The following is a 17,291-nucleotide window of genomic DNA, read 5'->3' on the forward strand; positions in this document are numbered from 1 at the left end:
CAGCTGCATTGTGTACCGCTACCTTAATCACAGTATCATATCATGAAATGCATCATTCGTGCTGCTAGATAGACTTTGGCTGACAGCTCTGCTTGCTGCGTGTTATTCAGTGCTGAAAGATCGACATCAAATTTCTGCCTCTTGTAAAGTGGCTCACAGACCACAGGCTGGTGTTTTGAAAGCTGCGGGTTGTCCTCTTGACATCACATAGATCCCAACCAAGATGTGTAGCATTTCTTATTTAGCAGACCAAGAGCTTCCTAAAGTAGTACTTTGGTCAAATCTACCGCAACTTTTCTAGACTGATAAGAGGTTGGGAGGACGTACACTAACCAGCGCTTTCACTCTCCTGATCTGTATTTCTTGAAGCCATAAATCATTTATGTTTGGCTTCCCTCTCTGCTGCCTGAGCCTACTGTCCCATCCCTCAGTCCTCCAAACCCTGTCTATCTGTGAAGCTCTGGGTCTGTGGCTGGGTGGCAGTGATTATGGTTGGATCTGGAAGGATGCACATTTTGTCTTTCTTGCCAGCTGTGCTCTCAGACTCCCGTTTGGGAATGCACTTCAGGGACTCCCTTGTACACAAAGCCAGTGACACTGCTGAAGCAGAGGTCTGGCACTAGTGTGAGGATGGCTGGGTAGGAATTGGGGACAAATGGCAGGATGACGGCATCTGAATATGTGGTGTGATCCTTGTGGTGGGAAAACGTGAATGTGAGACTTTGCTATTTGTTTGCTGTTTGTGTAGAGAGAAGCATGTTTGCTTTTGAGCCTTCCCCCTGGTCCATCCAACAAACAAAGCATGTTGTGGCAACTTCCCAAACTGTTACCTCCCTTCTTCATTGTTGTGTTAAGAACATTTTGGGGTCATTCCTGAGAGTTCACTAAATCCATATGCATATTGTAAAGAGTGTCTTTATATTTGGAAAAGGTTGGGCATTTTAATATTTGAAACAGGAGAAAAGGTGGAACTCTGCTGTCAACCGGGTGGAAGGACTGGGGGGAAGTACTTGACAAGTCACTGGCAGACTACAAAACTTTTGTCATGCTTCTTTTATCTAGGACTTGGAGCTAATAGATATTCCTTAATTGGGCTGGGTTGGAGCCTTCATGCTATCTGAGGGTATTAAGACTTTTCTCACTATACAAAGAAAAAGCACCAGAAAGCCTGGTCCTGTCAACCTACTGACACCAACAGTAGACTTCAATGAATTAAAGTGAAACAGGAACAAGTGAAAATGGCACTTTTCGCAGGGATGCGCAAGCCTGCTCACAGCCTCTTCAGCTGAGGGCACTTGTGTTTTTCACTTAGATGAATGTTCTGCTTACAGCCCCAAACTTTTAAGGAATTAAAAATTCCATTCTCTAGCAAAAGGTTCTCTAGGAAAAGGTGCAGGAAACAAAATTTCTTAAAAGCCTTTGGTGTTTGGATCAGTCTTCTCTATCCACTCCCCCTTCAGGCAAACATTAATCTTTGCTTCTAAGTTGCTTTTTTTTTTTTTTTTTTTTTTTTTTTTTGGTATGCTGACCTGAACGTTTGTATGCATTTTGTGATGCTTGACAGTCTAGAGAACATCTGATGATGACCAAGATCACAGAACAAAAGATTTACCACTTGTCACTTGAAATACTTGCTTCCTTCAGAGGTACAAAGAGCTTCTTTTGATTTACTGCACCTTCCTTACAGCACAGTTGTGAGGATGGGAAGCCGCTGGGCTGGAGCTGGCTGAGGCTGGGAGGGGAAGGGAACTGTAGCTGAGGTGCAGGAAACATCAATTTTCCATTCTTTGCAAATTTTGCCTAAGCAGCCCCTAATTTTTCTTCTGGTTGGGGTTTTTTTGTTTGTTTGGTTGGTTGGTTTTGGTTTTTTCTTTCTTTCCATTTGTGAGGCACTCAATTCTGTGCCGATGAGTAAGGTGAGAAACACCTAGTGGGATCAATTCATTTCCCGTCTTTTAGAATGTGGGAATGAACAACCCAACCCACCAGAAAACTAAATATTAATGCTGTCAGCGGCATAATAATTGGTTTCTCCTTTCATCTCCAAACAATCTCTTGCTTAGATTCCATTATTCATTCTAAGAGGAAAAGGGTTATTAATGCAGTGTTCTTTTAATTTTTTTCTTTTGTGTGTGTGAGAGAACAGGAGAGCAATAATGCAATAAATATATTGGCTAAGAGAAAACATTTGCAAGAGATCCTTGCCCATTTTTTTTAATCTTCTCTTATCATGAAGAATGTGAGCCATGATAAATTGTTCTGCTAATCAAACAGCACTGAAAGGTTAGGTCATTGGAAGTCTTTAGTCATTTTGTGCTTTTCAAGAGTGAATTTGTTAAAATTATGCTGAATACCCACTTAAAGCCTGGGCTGAAAACCCTACCTGTGTTTTATAACTCTGCACTGTCAGAACTCATAATAAGTCAAACATTCTTTCAGAGGTACTCATAAGGGAGAAAAAACCCTGTAAATTTAAGAGTAATTTCAGATTGTAAATGAAAAAGAGAGGCACGACTGTTCATTTGCACCAATCATGCCTTCCTTTCATCTGCTCTGATTAGGCCTGGTGCGGTTTCATCAAACTACTCCATCACTGAGCTGTCACTCCAGTCGTCTGTTGATTGAAAACAATCAGGGCTCTGATGGCACAATTATTCTGACCCTTTAACTAGAGGCTGCTGTGATAATGAAAGGTTGATTATGATAGTTTGTGCCTCTTTCAGTTTGCCAAGAAGGTTAATTTGGGCATCAGACGGATGTTTAATGGGCGCTTGCTGGCTACACTGAGGTAAATGAGAACGTGCAGTCTTCGATATTGCATGGATATAGTTTGGCTGTCAATCATTGTCATTTTGAGTTTGTGCCTCACACTCTGGAAATCACATTTTATTTTTTCCTTGGGATTTAATTTATTCTGTGCCCTGAGGAAGTTCTTTCACTCTGTGACCTTCACAGTAGCTTTCTCTGTCTTTTTTCCCTTCCCTCAAATGGAGCCCAAAGGCATAATACATCTAGAGGAACATTTTTCTTTCATTTTTCACGTTTAAAAAAAAAAAAAATTTAAAATCCCTGTTTATCAACTCACCCCGAACAGAGCAAATGTTTTAATTCTGATTGTAAAATCAGGGTGAGCAAATGAAAGCGTGCCTGCTTGCTAACGCAGCGCTGCACAGGGGGCTGCTTACATAGACGCACATTTGTAAAACTGACAAACGGGTAATTTTAAAATGTCTCTGTGTAAAAAGGGTGGGGGATGGCACAGCTTTATTTTCACAGGCTCCATGCGTATGCTTCAGCCTGGTGCCTTGTAAATATGGTCTCAGTCACTGTACTACAACTTTTTGAGTTGGAAAGTCTCTCTTCAAGGTTCAGGGGCAAAAGACATTTCATTGCTGATTCAGAGATTATTAATATTTACTGTGTTCAGATTGAGAGAATCCTATGCATAATTTTGTAGTTGTTTGGCTCAAGGTGCAAAAGAAATGCAAATACCTCATAATTTTGATTGTTCTACATGCAGCTCATTACAGTCTTATTTTTATGCACATTTTTAATTCAAAATAAAAAGAAAAAGATTTCTATCTTTAAGGCTCTCCGGCATCTAGATTTGAGCCACTCGTTTTCCACGCTGCCCACAACTCTAAGGTAGTACCTGACTGGTACAATTGCAAAGAGAGTCTGGAGGCTGTGCTACGTGGTTAGGTACTAACTTCTAAAAGTATTCACGTGCAACTCATGGCTTTAAAAAACTGCATTTGGTGATCTGGGTTTTTTCCAGAAACAATTCTTCCCCAAAATGTTTTTATTCTTAAATAGGTGATACAGCCCAATGTAGTCCGCCTTACTTAAATAAAATGCTTACATTGATATCCTAAACCCTCCAGGTTTTGTCCTTTGAGGTCTCTGGAGAGAGAGAAGGTCTGAGACCCTTTAGAGATCTAAATTCAGGCCCTTTGGAAATCCCTGTTCATTTTTAAAAAGCGGAAGTTTCTCCATAGCTTTCAATGGACTTTGTTTCAGAGCTTTAGGAAATGTCCTGGTTTATCCATGGATTCTGCTCCTGGACTTGAGATCTGAAGAGCCAAGGTGGTGCTGATGACAACCAGCTGAGACAGACAGTGGTTCTGAGGCGAGAGGTTCCAATCTGGAATGCCTGAGGCTTACTGAGTTAGGTAAACTCCAAGGAGAGGCCAAATCATGGGCAAGTTTATAGCCAAAATATGTATTTCTAGTGTACTCAAACCCTGAACTAGTAAACTCCAAGTTTTGCTTTTTGAAGTTCCTTCAGTGCCTTAAAGTGATTGCTATAGTAACTGTGCTGTTTACATGACTCTTTTTGGCTTATCAGTCAGTAGGAGCAGCTCTATAACCCTGTCCAATGTGCGAATGATACAAAGATATTAATTTGATTTTTTTTCTGGCCTAACGTTTTTGCTTATGTGAAGCAACAGAAGGACTGCTCAGGTGAGATTTGTGTTAAAAGAAGAGATTTGTGGTTCTTTCTTTTTCCCTGGTATATATCATCATCAGATTGTCACGCAGAAATCTGATAATTTGCGTTGAATATATCTGATATGAATCCAGAAAAATACTTCTTTACACTTTCCTGTATTTAAAATTGTCCTTTCTCCTAAAATGAGAATGTTCACTCTGTTATTGTATTTAAGATTTCCATTTGTTTTAATGAGACAGTGTGAATTCATTGTTTCAAAACCTTATAAAATTTATCGTTTCCTTTTATTTGTTGTTGCTAAAAAAAACACCACCCCAAAACAACCCTCCAAAACCCTCTTTTTTTTCCACCACTGTCACTTTTTGGCTTCATCTCTGTTACTGGAGACCTTAGATGGTATAAACTAGCATAATTCCTTTGCAGTCTGTGTGGCTACAACATGAGTACATCTACCAAAGATCAGACCAAGATGACTTTAGTGGAGTTCCCATGCCCCCTGCCTCTCACAGAGCCCAGACTCAGAGGAGCGTTTTCTCTCTGGAAGCGCTGTGGACGTGAACTGACTTTGTGACTTAAAGTAGTTTCCAAGTGAACCTGGGTCTAATGTGTACGTCAGGCTTTTGCACTCGTAAAGTAGCTTGGCTTTTCTGGTTAGAAAAGGTGCTGTGATGTCAAGTGAAGGTCTGGCACGTCTCCCAGCAGAGTGGTGTGAGGAAGGGGAACGCTGAAGGGGCAAGGCACAGGCTCACCAGGCTCTCTTGCTTCCTGGCAGCCCAAAAGACCAGGTAACTACTTACTGCAGGGTTATCTTCAACAGGGATAAAACTCTTTAATTCAGCTTTAACCGCCACTGTCTCTGTGCCCTCTCTGGCTGTGGTACGTGCGTGGTACGTACACCATTAACAGCAGGGAGGGATGGACCACGCTTCGAGGCTGTGTGAGTTGGGACTGTCGAAGCACCATGCTGGAAGCAGAAGCAGCCCTTGGAAATGCAATGAAATCACAATCCAACATACAGGTGTGTTTAGAGGTATGCTCCAACTGTGTCACAGTGTATTTTTCCATCTGTTTTCTGCTGTTTTGAGAATGCACTCCATTGCTAAATCAAATAATGTAACCTTGGAGAAGAAAAATCCTTTGGGTTAAGGCATTAGAATAAGAGAATTAATCTGGCTTGAAAATCTTGTCCTTCTGAGGGTCCACTTTTGTCATTTACTTAGTTTAGAAGATGAATATGGCAAAATATATTATTTATTAAAGTTGATATAGGCACTAGGCTGTAGCTTCCTTTTCTCACACTGTCATACATTAAAATTAATAGAAAAGAAGCTTCTAGCAGTTTAAACAGAATTTGCCTGTATGGCGCTAGGAGTAGGAGTCTTTTCTTATTTTTGTAAATTATTTAGAAGCGATAGAAATGTTTTAAAACTCAAAATTGTGGACGGTGTCTTTGTTTTTGCTTGCTTACTTGTTTGCGTTTTAAACACAGTTGTAATTTCAAGTGCTATTGGTATCTCCTTAGAGAAGTCTGAGTGTCTTTCCTTGCAGTGTCACAAAGTGTATAATGGCTTTGAGTTTATTTTGCCAATACTGATTATAGTTGCTAATCACTACTGCCAGAGAGAGTAGAAAATAGGCACTATAATTAGTGTATGGGCAGGGTGAATTTTGTAGTCAATATATAGGCACCAGGTTTCTAAGTCTGGATTAAATAAGAACTGAGGAAAGGTAGTGGAACTTGTGTTGATAAACAAACAGATGTTTGCTGATATGCTACATGGAAGCTTGCAGTTCTGCCATACGTTCATGAGAGTTATATTTGCCTCTTTTAACCTGAAGGAAATTTAGAAGTGTATTACAGTCCATCAGTGACTATTTCTGCTACAAGCAAACGACTTGTTTGGGAACTTAATTTTCTTTCTTTTGAACTTCTCTAGCCTTCCAATAGCTGCCAAACCATCCAGTAACTAGAATATCTGATCACCCACACAGATAACTCAATTTTCTTCCATGCCTCCATAGTGTGAGATACCGTGTTCTGCTAGAGAGCACTATAATACTGTGTACTGCATAACAAATGTAGAAGTCTAAGGCTTGATTTCCAAGTGTCCCGAAAACCATATGACCTCATCCATAGCCTTGTGTCACAATTTAGGAGGTGGTCCTGTACTCTATGAATATACCTATAAAATACCTACATTTGTAGCTTAAATTCCTAGCAGTTATTTTTAAGGAGGGTCCCAAAATGGATTTATGGCATTTAAAATTGAGTAACAGTCATTGTTATCAATAGCAAGACAAGGAGCTAAAAACATTATAGCTTTTAGCTCTTATGGCCATTTTTTCTGCCTTGGAGTGCCACAGATTAGGTGTGGGTCACACAAAATACTGTAGTCATGAGTTGATTTGGACAGGACCTTCCAGACAAACTGTGATTTCCAGACCTCTGTTGCCTCCCTAAGACCCAGTAGAGCTTCTCTGCTGATTATCAAATGCCTACAGACCATCCAGGTGCTACAGTGATGTGCAGGGTTCTTAGCCCTGCTTTCTAAATTGATATAGTAAAATGCAGTGCTCCACTGCAAACTGACCTCAGGCATGGAGTCTGGTAAGAGCCAGTAGCAACCTACACAAAAGACAGCCTGGGATTCACTTTACCCTCCCCATTGCTGTTGCAGTTGCTTGTCGGAAAGGTAGAAGTAGTGTAGACCAAAGATACCTTTAGGTGCAGCATGCAGAGGATCCCAAGGAGGTTGCAATAAATTTAATTTGGAAAGATTCAAAAGTTTTCATAAATAAAGGTGCAGGACAGATGAGTGGGGATGAAATAGTGTAGGAAAGGATGGAGAAGGTTTTGGTTGAAGACCAGGAATAGATTGTACATCTCCTGTGAGTGCCAACAGAATCTTTGTATCACTTTACACCATTGCTGTGGTGGTTTAGAAATTTTATGTGATTTTAGAGAAATGGTAAGCATTGTTAGTTTCAGTGAAACATTTTTTACAACTCCAGGAATATTCTTAGTGCAGACCAAACTCAGTATGAACCATGTTGCTTTTGCCCAACTTCATGCAGCAGAGAAAATGTATTGTAATGGAGATGTCCATTCCTTCTGCTACAGATCGTCACACATCCCATATGCAGAAGTGAATGCAAATACTTGAAAGGTATGAATGTATGTAGAGTTGCTGCTGTGTTTATATAGCATTTATTAGGAGGCAGGAGGGAGGACAATAAAGGAAAGAAGAATGGTGAAGTTCTAAGATATTAACAGGCATTAATGTCAAACTTCCTTAAAAGCCATGTGGTTACTAAGACCTGGTTTATATTAGTGCAGGTCTTTTAAGAGTCTGTAATGTCTGTCAGTATAGCATAGGTGATACCTCCACGATACCATTTTAGATGTGAGTGAAGGCATGAACTATAAGCAAAAGAAACCAATCTGTTGGGTGCAAGTGATGACAGCTAAAAAACCCTGTTTTTTTCTAAATTCTTCCTTTTTAATATAGCGACCCACACATCAGTCAGTTGGTACAAATTCAGTTGGTGTCTTCATCATGATGGAGATCGCCTGAATTCCACTTCAATTTCAAGTGTCTAGTCAATGATGATGCTAAGTGCCTCTGAAGACTTTGAGAAATGATTTCACATGGCCTAAGACATGAAGTAGGGAGTTGCCTAAAACCACTCAACAGGAGACACCTGACACATGGATTTGGTGGATTTAGAACATATGAATAAAATGCTTAATGATTTCAAGTCCATAAACACTTCCAAATGTATTTAATTAATGCCTTTTTTACTAACAAGTCTAAATATATATAACTAATGCACATTTTGAAACTCAATACAGCATTTAACTGAGTGAACTACTGTTGCAATTTTTGGTACCCTTCATTGATTCTTTGTTTCGCAGGGCTTGAATAGCAGAGTGGAGCTTAATGAGAAGGTGGTTTTGGTTTGTCATCTTCCTTCTCTGATAGAATACAGAAACAGCAATACATTTGATATATCATGAGTATATGAAAGCCTGGAGTAAGACAGAAGTCTTTCTTTCCAGTTGCTTCATGTGACGTTCCCATGAGCAGTACAGAGCAGTACGTTTTAGCTGAAACTGTTATCACGTGACTCGTTAGAAACTCCTGCTCCAGGAGCTGTTTGTCAGGATGAAATGAAGCATCAAGTAGAGGAGTCTGTCCTTACCCAGAACTAGTCAATGTCTTTGTTAGCAACTTGGATGAAAGAGCAACATGAGGTTCATGTTTTCAGACAACCAGAAGGTGGAATTGTCTTCAAACACTTTTGAAAATATAGTTAGGATTGAGAATGATGTAGATAGTAGATAGTTCAGTAATGACAGAAAGCATGACACTTTGTGGAAGTTCTGCAGAAAAAAAGAGGTGGGAAGAGTACTTAAGCTTAAATGTGAATCGGCAATATCACAGTGCATTGACAATCTTCTGTAGTGATGCACAAATAAGAATGGCGTAGATGGTTATGATCAGTGATCTGTCCAATCTGTTTACTACTACAGCCTTAAGAGGAAGACTTTATCCAGTTTTTAGCGGCAAATATTAAGAAAGAGGGGCATTTCCTTTCAATAAAAGAGAACTGTGAGCCAAGCAATAGAAGTGTAGAAAATGTGACCCAAGATGCATTGAGAGACTTTTTCATTCAGAGAAGAGGAAACTGCAACACACATAATGAAATACATCGGAGGTGGAGGAGAAAAGGAAGGTAGCAGGCTGTTTTTCATCTGGTATGAGTGGATTAATTTCAAGGGTTTGTCTGGGGGTTCCTGAGCTCTGGGGCATAAACCCAAAGGTGGCAAATGAGGCAGTGAGGTGAAGGGTTTAGGCTCCTGTGTAGGTAAAAGGAAAATCTGTCCAAGAGAATAACTGAGCACGGGGATGGTTTTCCTGAGGAATGTCAGATATCTTCATCACTGGAAGTTTTGAAGAATAACTTACAAAACAGTTCTTAAAATGATTTAGGCCCTCTTTTTAGAGCTGGTTGGTTTCAATATGCTTTATGTAATTTAAAGGTTATGTTTAGTTTTGGCTGTTGATACCAGCTGCAATTGCTGAGCAGTTTCAGAGTCTTCCTTGCCACTTTCTGTAAGTCCCGCACCAGCAGAACCTCTTCTCTGCGTCTTTCTTCTCTAGCTTGATTTCTGGTCCTTTACACCTCTCTTCACTTTCTGAGTAAAATTAACGAAGAAGGAAAAATATATTGAAGAATTCAGTATGTATTTTGTTGTATTCCTTCAATATTTTGTCACAAATAGAATGAAAGATGGAGGGGAGAAAGGGCTTTTTTAAATCATCTAACCATAATCTTACGTTTCTTTCTAGTGTACCCATGGTCTCCAGTGATCACATAGTCCCTACATTTATATTATTGCTCCAGCAGCTTGATTCTGGCATATTGTGGTTTCCTACAGCATCACCAACAGTTTGCACAGCAGGTGTATTTCATAGTGGTATTGCAATCTGGTAATGCTGTGAAAATTCCTTAGGGGGACTGATGCAGTACAAAGCTTTTATGTATATTAGAGGTGGAGTTTTAGTTGGTATCTTTTATGTTGACTCGTGCATTCGTAACTACTTTTTATATTGATGGATATCACTACTAAGGCAAGTATATAGCTCTTCTTGAAATGCAAGCACAGTTTTCAAAAGACCAAATTTTATCAGAATTGTACACAAATAATTGGTGTCTTGTTTTTCCCTTCCTTCCTCCTACTTTTAGCTGGCTGTGAGGTGGTTGGAACACAACTGCCGCTACCAGTACATGGATGAACTTCTCCAGTATGTCCGCTTTGGCCTTATGGATGTGGATACACTGCATACCGTAGCTCTTTCTCATCCTCTTGTCCAAGCTAGTGAAACTGCGACAGCACTTATTAACGAGGCCTTGGCATACCACCAGAGCGTCTATGCACAGCCAGTTTGGCAAACCAGAAGGACAAAACCTCGCTTCCAGTCAGACACTCTTTACATTATTGGTGGGAAAAAACGTGAAATCTGTAAAGTGAAGGAATTGCGGTACTTCAATCCGGTAGATCAAGAGAACGTTCATATCGCGGGGATTGCAAACTGGAGCGAGCTAGCGCCTATGCCTGTAGGGAGAAGCCACCACTGTGTTGCTGTCATGGGAGACTTTCTTTTTGTAGCTGGTGGAGAGGCAGAGCACTCCACAGGGCGCTCTTGTGCGGTGAGAACTGCCTGTCGATACGACCCCCGCACTAACTCTTGGGCTGAGATAGCTCCAATGAAGAACTGTCGGGAACACTTTGTGCTGGGAGCCGTGGACGAGTACCTCTATGCAGTAGGGGGCAGGAATGAATTGCGTCAAGTGTTACCTACAGTGGAACGGTATTGCCCCAAGAAGAACAAGTGGACCTTTGTACAGTCCTTTGATCGATCGCTCTCATGCCATGCAGGATATGTGGTGGATGGTCTTCTATGGATATCAGGTAGAAAACGTTTCACACAGTTTGAGGTACTAACAAAATACAAAAATACTGTCTCGAATGTAACGAATGCATCTTCTTTGGTTTATATGTCAGGATAACTTTTGTCTTAGGGGATGGGTATTTCAAAGAATTTAAGCCTGGAAGCATACAGTCAAGCCTGATTAGAAGTATAGGAGCGTAATATACCTCATACAATATGTTTTGTCTCCTAAATATCTCTCTGTGTTTCCAAGCAGCATATATCATATGTGCTACCTCCAGTTGCCATTCATAAATCACAGTGAATCAAAATGATAATTTATTTTTGGACAAATTTCAGATGGCAAATTCTGTGTGCTTCTTAAAAACAAAAAACAAGACTCAGTTTCTGCAGTATAATCTGGGACCACTGTGTTTATTCCTGATAATGAAATGGAGAATTAAGTGCTTGTTGGCTTGTGTAGATCCAGGGCTTGAAGGCAGGTGTATGAACTGCTCTCAGTTGCTCTTCAGGATATTGTAACAGGCCAAGATGACCTTTGTTAGAAGTCATGCATCACTCTGACTGTCCATAACAAGTGCACAGGACTGCCTGGATGTAATTATAGCTTTATGGTGCAGATAGTATAGGCCTTATAATCATAAACTAACATATCATTTGCAACTCAGCGTGGTGTACTTTTTATTTTACATGTGCACATTGATGGGAGTTGAGGACATTGTGTCATTAGTCTTTGTAGTGGTTTTTCTGGCACTAGTTACTTTGGAATAAGGTTGATGCTGTCGACAGAAGATTGACTGAAAAATATCCACCTTTTAGTAAGAAGTATGTCACAGAAGGTTATAAAGTTGTAATATTTATCAAGGAATTTAATGAGTAAATGGGGCCAGCCCTTGAGGAAAATGTTCAGTGATTGCCATCTCACTGTAGATACCCTCTGGGGATTTTTGGTCTGGGATCCCTCTGGTGCAAAGATGCTATATGAATGAAAGATTAAGTTAGCTACTTAGGCCTTTGCTGTGCTTCTCAAAGTATGTCATTTAGGTTAGCAGAGCTCCTTGCAGATGTATCTCTCTGCCCATGTGGATTAAGTGTCTTATGGGAATGGATTCCCAGGCATTGGCGGGGGAGGTAGCGGGTATCTATTTTTATACATCTACACAAAATAATGAATAACAACATTAAAATTAAAAGCGTGACAGAATGCAGAAAATCACCAAGATCCTGGCAGGTGCCTTGGGTCGCTTTCTTCAACAACTGGCGTGGAAGGAGTCTTCTAAAGTTTGTGCGGTGTGGTAATCCTGAAGTGTGCACATGGTGGGCTTTGAGACCCAGGTACGGTACAGAAACAGGATTTCTGCTTTAGGGTACCAGCAGGGCATGTTCAGAGCATTACCCTGTTTATTCACTACCTTTCATATTTCATCAGTGGAAAGAGATGTATGCCTGTGATGGGCAATTCAAATACATGGATGCTACTACTGCTGTGTCTTGATTCCCACCCCCACCCCCCCGCCTTGTGGTCTACATTTGTCAGTCTCTATTTATGAAAAATGGGGCTTTTTAGGAAATTGTGTTAAACATATTCATATAAAATAATTGAATGAGCACTAGAAACATCCATCAGAGTGCAGTCCTTGCTCCAGTAGATGAAAAAAAATAATATTTTTTGTTCTTAATTTTGGAGGTTTTGTGTAAAAAAAACAAACCCAAGGAAGTATTTGATAGGGCTTTTTAAGTCAAATGTCGGACTGGTTGAAGATTATTTTAATCTTTGCAGATATGCTAGGAAAGGGAAAATTATGCTGACGATTAATTGATGTGCTTAGTTACGTAAGTGAAATGCATGCCTGCCTGTGTGTTTAAATACTATCTGCATTTCTTTAATGAAGCAGTGTGATATTCTGTTCAAGGATATGCCTCTAATACAGCTGTTGAATCGGGGAAGAGGTAAGTGGAAGCCTATTAGGTGAACTCTAAAACTGGGCAAAACAACAAAAAATATTTTATCAGTATTGTTCCATGTATATTTGAAAATGCTACCAAAATAACTTCTGTTGTAAAGTCGCAGTAAGGAGCAATGTTTTGGCGGTGGAACAAGGTAAACAGGACTTCTCAGTTGTATTTTGTATAGTTTTTGAGAGTATGCGTAGCAGTTTTGAGTTGCTAGATTCTGGCAGGTTATTACGAATTACGAGAGCATTCTATGCAATACTTCAGTAGGGTATTGATCTGAATTATGTACTCATAGATTGTGCGTATTGAATAGAGTTATTTTATAAATAAAAGTAGATGGATGTGTAGTAACTGCAGGTAGCTTTCTATTATTAATTAATTGCTTAGGGCTAGAACGTAGCTCACTGTATGTATATATTCAGGGGCAGGGGAATAGTACGGAGAGATGTTTTATTGTTCAAAAAATATCAGCAGTCACTGGTCAAAAAATCCACTGTTCATAATCAAATGTAAAGTGTTAGCACAGGAGTAATCAGTAATGCAGAAAGGAACCTAATTTTGAAGTATGTGGCCTAAAATTAAGTGATTAAAAAATTAGTCTGAGTTAGGGATGTTTCTGAGCTGTATCCCTGCTGCTTTTTCTGGGAAATACAGGTCTTCAGCAAGAGCTCTCAAAGTCAGGCTGCTACTACCAGCCGGCAAGGTAACCATGAAAATGTGCCCAGGTTTTTAGTAAGTGAATAAATTAAATAGTGATAATATAAGTTTTGAGCTCTTGTATTTGAGGAGAGTCATCAAAACATGACCCGCGCACAGACCGTTTACTTACTCTTCTATAGCCAAAGCATCAGTGCCTCTGCTACAGCCCCTTGCCTCCTAAAGGCTTTGCTAGTCAAAAGCTGACTAGTCTTAAGGGGTTTCTATTATTATTATTATTGGGATTCCTTGTCAGCTTTACTTTGCTGCTCCTTTGGGACAAATACAAGAAGGAATAAAAAATAATAGAGTGTAAAACCATGGCAAAGGTAGCAGGGAAGAGAAGTGTGTTAAACAAGATGCTGTAAGCACATGCTGGCAGTAGGAGATGTGTGGACAGTGTTTCAGGTGACCGAGGGACTCCTAAGCTGCCACCACCCCTTTGGGGTTTTTTAACTTGCCAGAAGGCCCAGAGAGAGCCCTCCACACTCTGGAACTAGTTGGACCCTCTGGTCAGCACAAGAGGGTTCAGCTCTCAAGTTTTCTGAGTACCATATCTCGTGGAACGTATTTTTATATTTGTGTTATTATTTTTTCTCATATGTGTTTTTATTTTTTTCACAGCCCACATTTTATTTTGTTTTCTTATTTTAAAAACTGGATGAGAATTCATTAAAATAAATTCTCTGTACTGACAGTACAGCATCGGGCAGATGGTTTTGAAATTTTATAGAAAGATGAATCTTACAGGCCCCAGTTAACATCTGACACCGTGACCCGTTTCACAAACGAATTGCATGCCACATGCTTGAAAAGTGAAGTATTTGAGTAAAAGAGAAACAAAACGCACCAAACCCTTTAGAGTTCAACATTACCAACAATCATTCCCTATAAAAGCAGGGAAATATTTTCCATAAGAGTGAGAACTTGAACTATGCTTGTTTCCCTGCATCCTCCGTGGAGTGCACATGCAAATCTGGAGACCTACTTTTCTATATAAGTTCACCTCCCTCCTCCTCTATAGGTGTAGTGTCCCTGGGGACAGAGAGGGGCAGGGAACCTCTGCCAGGCAGTTCAGCTCTGGACCATTCCTGCACCTGCAACTGGGGATAAGGAGGCTTCCCCTCCACCTCAAGTGCTCAAGAGATTAGCACATGAAAAGTCTTCTCGAAAGCAAAGTATTATGCTGTTGTTTCGAAGAGGTCCAAGTTGCCTGACCTGAAGTGTGTCAGCTAAAATCACATCTTGACATGCACATGGAAACTCAACTCGAGCGGGGGGGACATGCTGATAAACAAGCCAACCCTGTACAGTTGCTTTGTATTTAACAGCTTTTTCTTCAAAATTCAAGTTTCTTTTTTTATTATTATTATTATCATTTTTTCCCTAATGGTGGAGGTTTTGACCAAGGAAATTATGGAGATGACATATCTTGGAGAATTATTCTGAGTTTGTAAGTGGTTTGAGGGGAAGAGTATCACCTTAATATCAGTATGCTGTTTGTTGTGAGAAGATTTTTTTTTTTCTCAGTAAACGCCTATAAAATTGTTTTATGAAAAATAGGTCTGGAATAAATAGGAATCTACAGTGTCTAACCAAATCGAGTTTTGCAGGGCAGCTGGCACAGAAATTACCAGGAGCAGGAGCTTCGCAAGTACATAAAAATTGCCTCAGTGACCCAGTCTTAGTCTGTATATGGAACAGTGTTTCTCTATTATTATTTTTATTATATTTGAATAAAGATAATGGATCACACACCTTTCAAGCGTGGACGTTATAGCTTTGATGCCGCTGATACTTCTTCGATTGAATGTAAACATCAGATTTTAATGATATTTAAAGAAACAGCCCACAAACAAACCAAAGCGACCCTCTTGTTTGCAGCTGGATTGCATCTGAGGTGGAACGGTCTTAATTAGAGCTGCTGCTGGTGTCTTCCAGGGAACTCGTTAGGGTGGGAGAATATGCTCCGGCTCAGCTGTCCTCACCGCACCTGGGCTGGCTGAAGCAAAAGGCAGCAGGCTTGCATGTTGAGGAAGGATTATCCTGTGTTTAACACACAGGCACGCAAGAGAGGAGAGATTTCTATTTTAAAATAGCAGAGCACCTTGGGGCGCGTGTCATGAGTTTCTATATATTCCCTGGATTTGCTGGAAGGAATACACGTGGGAGCTCTTTGCCAACATGTAGTTTTACACGTCTCCCAGCAAACTCGGATTCGTGCGTGCAGCCTAGCGCTTGGGGACTTCGGAGAGAGTTGTGAGATTTTCTGGGGGATTTGGATTGGATTAGATTTCTGAAGTCACGTGGGGATCTTACTAGGACATGTTATAAATATGGATTATAAATTTTCTATTGGGAAAATGGTGTTGAATCTACTGCCTTCCACCCTTCTGTTTTTGGAGGTGTCTCTATTGAAGGTGCTTTTCGGTGCAGTTTGTGGACTGTTTGGGGGATTGTAATGAACCAAAATATTTCCTATGTGTAAGGGAAGGGCTGGACAAAGCGGGTCTTGGAATCCTCCAGGACCTCTCAATGTAGAGGGACGCTGTTGCACGATTTGGAAACTTCTGGGTCTTGGAGGGCTTGAAAAACAGGGTTTACAGCCTGCAGGGGAGTGAGCAACAGTGATTGTGGCAGTGTAAGTCCATTTTAAGTCTATGGGTTGGGTGCTGGGCTTCCCGTGGCTGTGTTCTCGCAGCTGTAAGAGCAAGAAAGACACAGGCTTGTCCTGAGAGCGCTGCTTGCCTCCTGGAAACTCTAGTCCTCAAAGCAAGCTGCTGGTGTCAAAGCGGTGCAATCATTGCTCTCAGTTTATAAAACCCAGTGAGCGCTGACCAAACTGTAAATTCTCTGTCATTTACCCAGCTAGATGGGTTTTTTTTTCTCTTTCCTTAACTGATGGGTTACTACCACATTAGCTGCTATTGCTTGACATCAAATTTAATAGCATGCTTTGTATTTTTAAATACTTCTTTTTCAAGTGTATTCTTTTCAAGAATATATACAAGAATATTCTTTTTCAAGTGTAGATACAATGCCTTCCTGCCTTTCCCCTCCTTTCCTCATAGAAAGCACTGCAGAGAAGTTTCAGTAATCTCAGAATTACCCCTTCTTTTTCTGAGAAAGTATGTATTATTTTTGTTACCACTTAAACTTTTTTTTTTCCTATTCCTATTTTTTTTAAGAGACATATTGCTCTTCTTTTGCCCTTTCCCAGCTGCCTGGAGTATTTTAAAAAAAAAATAGTTCAAGAGGACATTGCAGAGTTGTTAAATTTGAATTTTGGCAGAAAATTTTAAACTTTTGCTATAGCACTTCAAAGTTAGGAGGAACTTGAGTTTGAAAATTGATGCAGATATAAGATGGCATATTTAATGACAGATGTATCTATAGAAACCTGTTAAGATGCAGATTATCCCCCTGGGGAGGGGAGATCAAAACTGCCAATCTATAAAATATACTTGTTAGGGGAAGGCATGGAATCTATCTCTGCGAGCACTTTGATTGCAGGGGACAGTGTAGCAGCATGTGGCATCATAACCTAAGAGCAGACAAATCAGCTTGATGACTTTCAAAGCCAAGAATTCTGCTGGAGGCAAGGGTACTCCAGTCTAGAAGAAATTAAAACATATAGAGACTGTTATTAATTCCAGATCTATTTTTGTGTAGTCAAATCTGTATGCAAATCCTTAGCATCTCATTTTGGCAGAATAATTTAAAAGTGA

The 17,291-nt window shown here is 40.1% G+C and overlaps 1 protein-coding gene across 5 annotated transcripts in view; it reads left to right on the plus strand.

Annotated features, from left to right (window-relative positions):
- KLHL32 (kelch-like family member 32) overlaps positions 1-17,291 on the plus strand; it is a 99,465-nt gene that overhangs the window by 72,243 nt on the left and 9,931 nt on the right. For all 5 annotated transcript variants that reach the window (XM_009889007.1, XM_009889012.1, XM_009889008.1 and 2 more), the window contains one exon: positions 10,205-10,931. In XM_009889007.1, coding sequence (XP_009887309.1) covers positions 10,205-10,931 — 727 coding nt within the window. The remainder of the gene's footprint in view (positions 1-10,204; positions 10,932-17,291) is intronic.

The sequence above is a fragment of the Charadrius vociferus genome, unplaced genomic scaffold (assembly GCF_000708025.1).
Source record: "Charadrius vociferus isolate BGI_N301 unplaced genomic scaffold, ASM70802v2 scaffold166, whole genome shotgun sequence".
Classification (NCBI taxonomy): Eukaryota; Metazoa; Chordata; class Aves; order Charadriiformes; family Charadriidae; genus Charadrius; species Charadrius vociferus.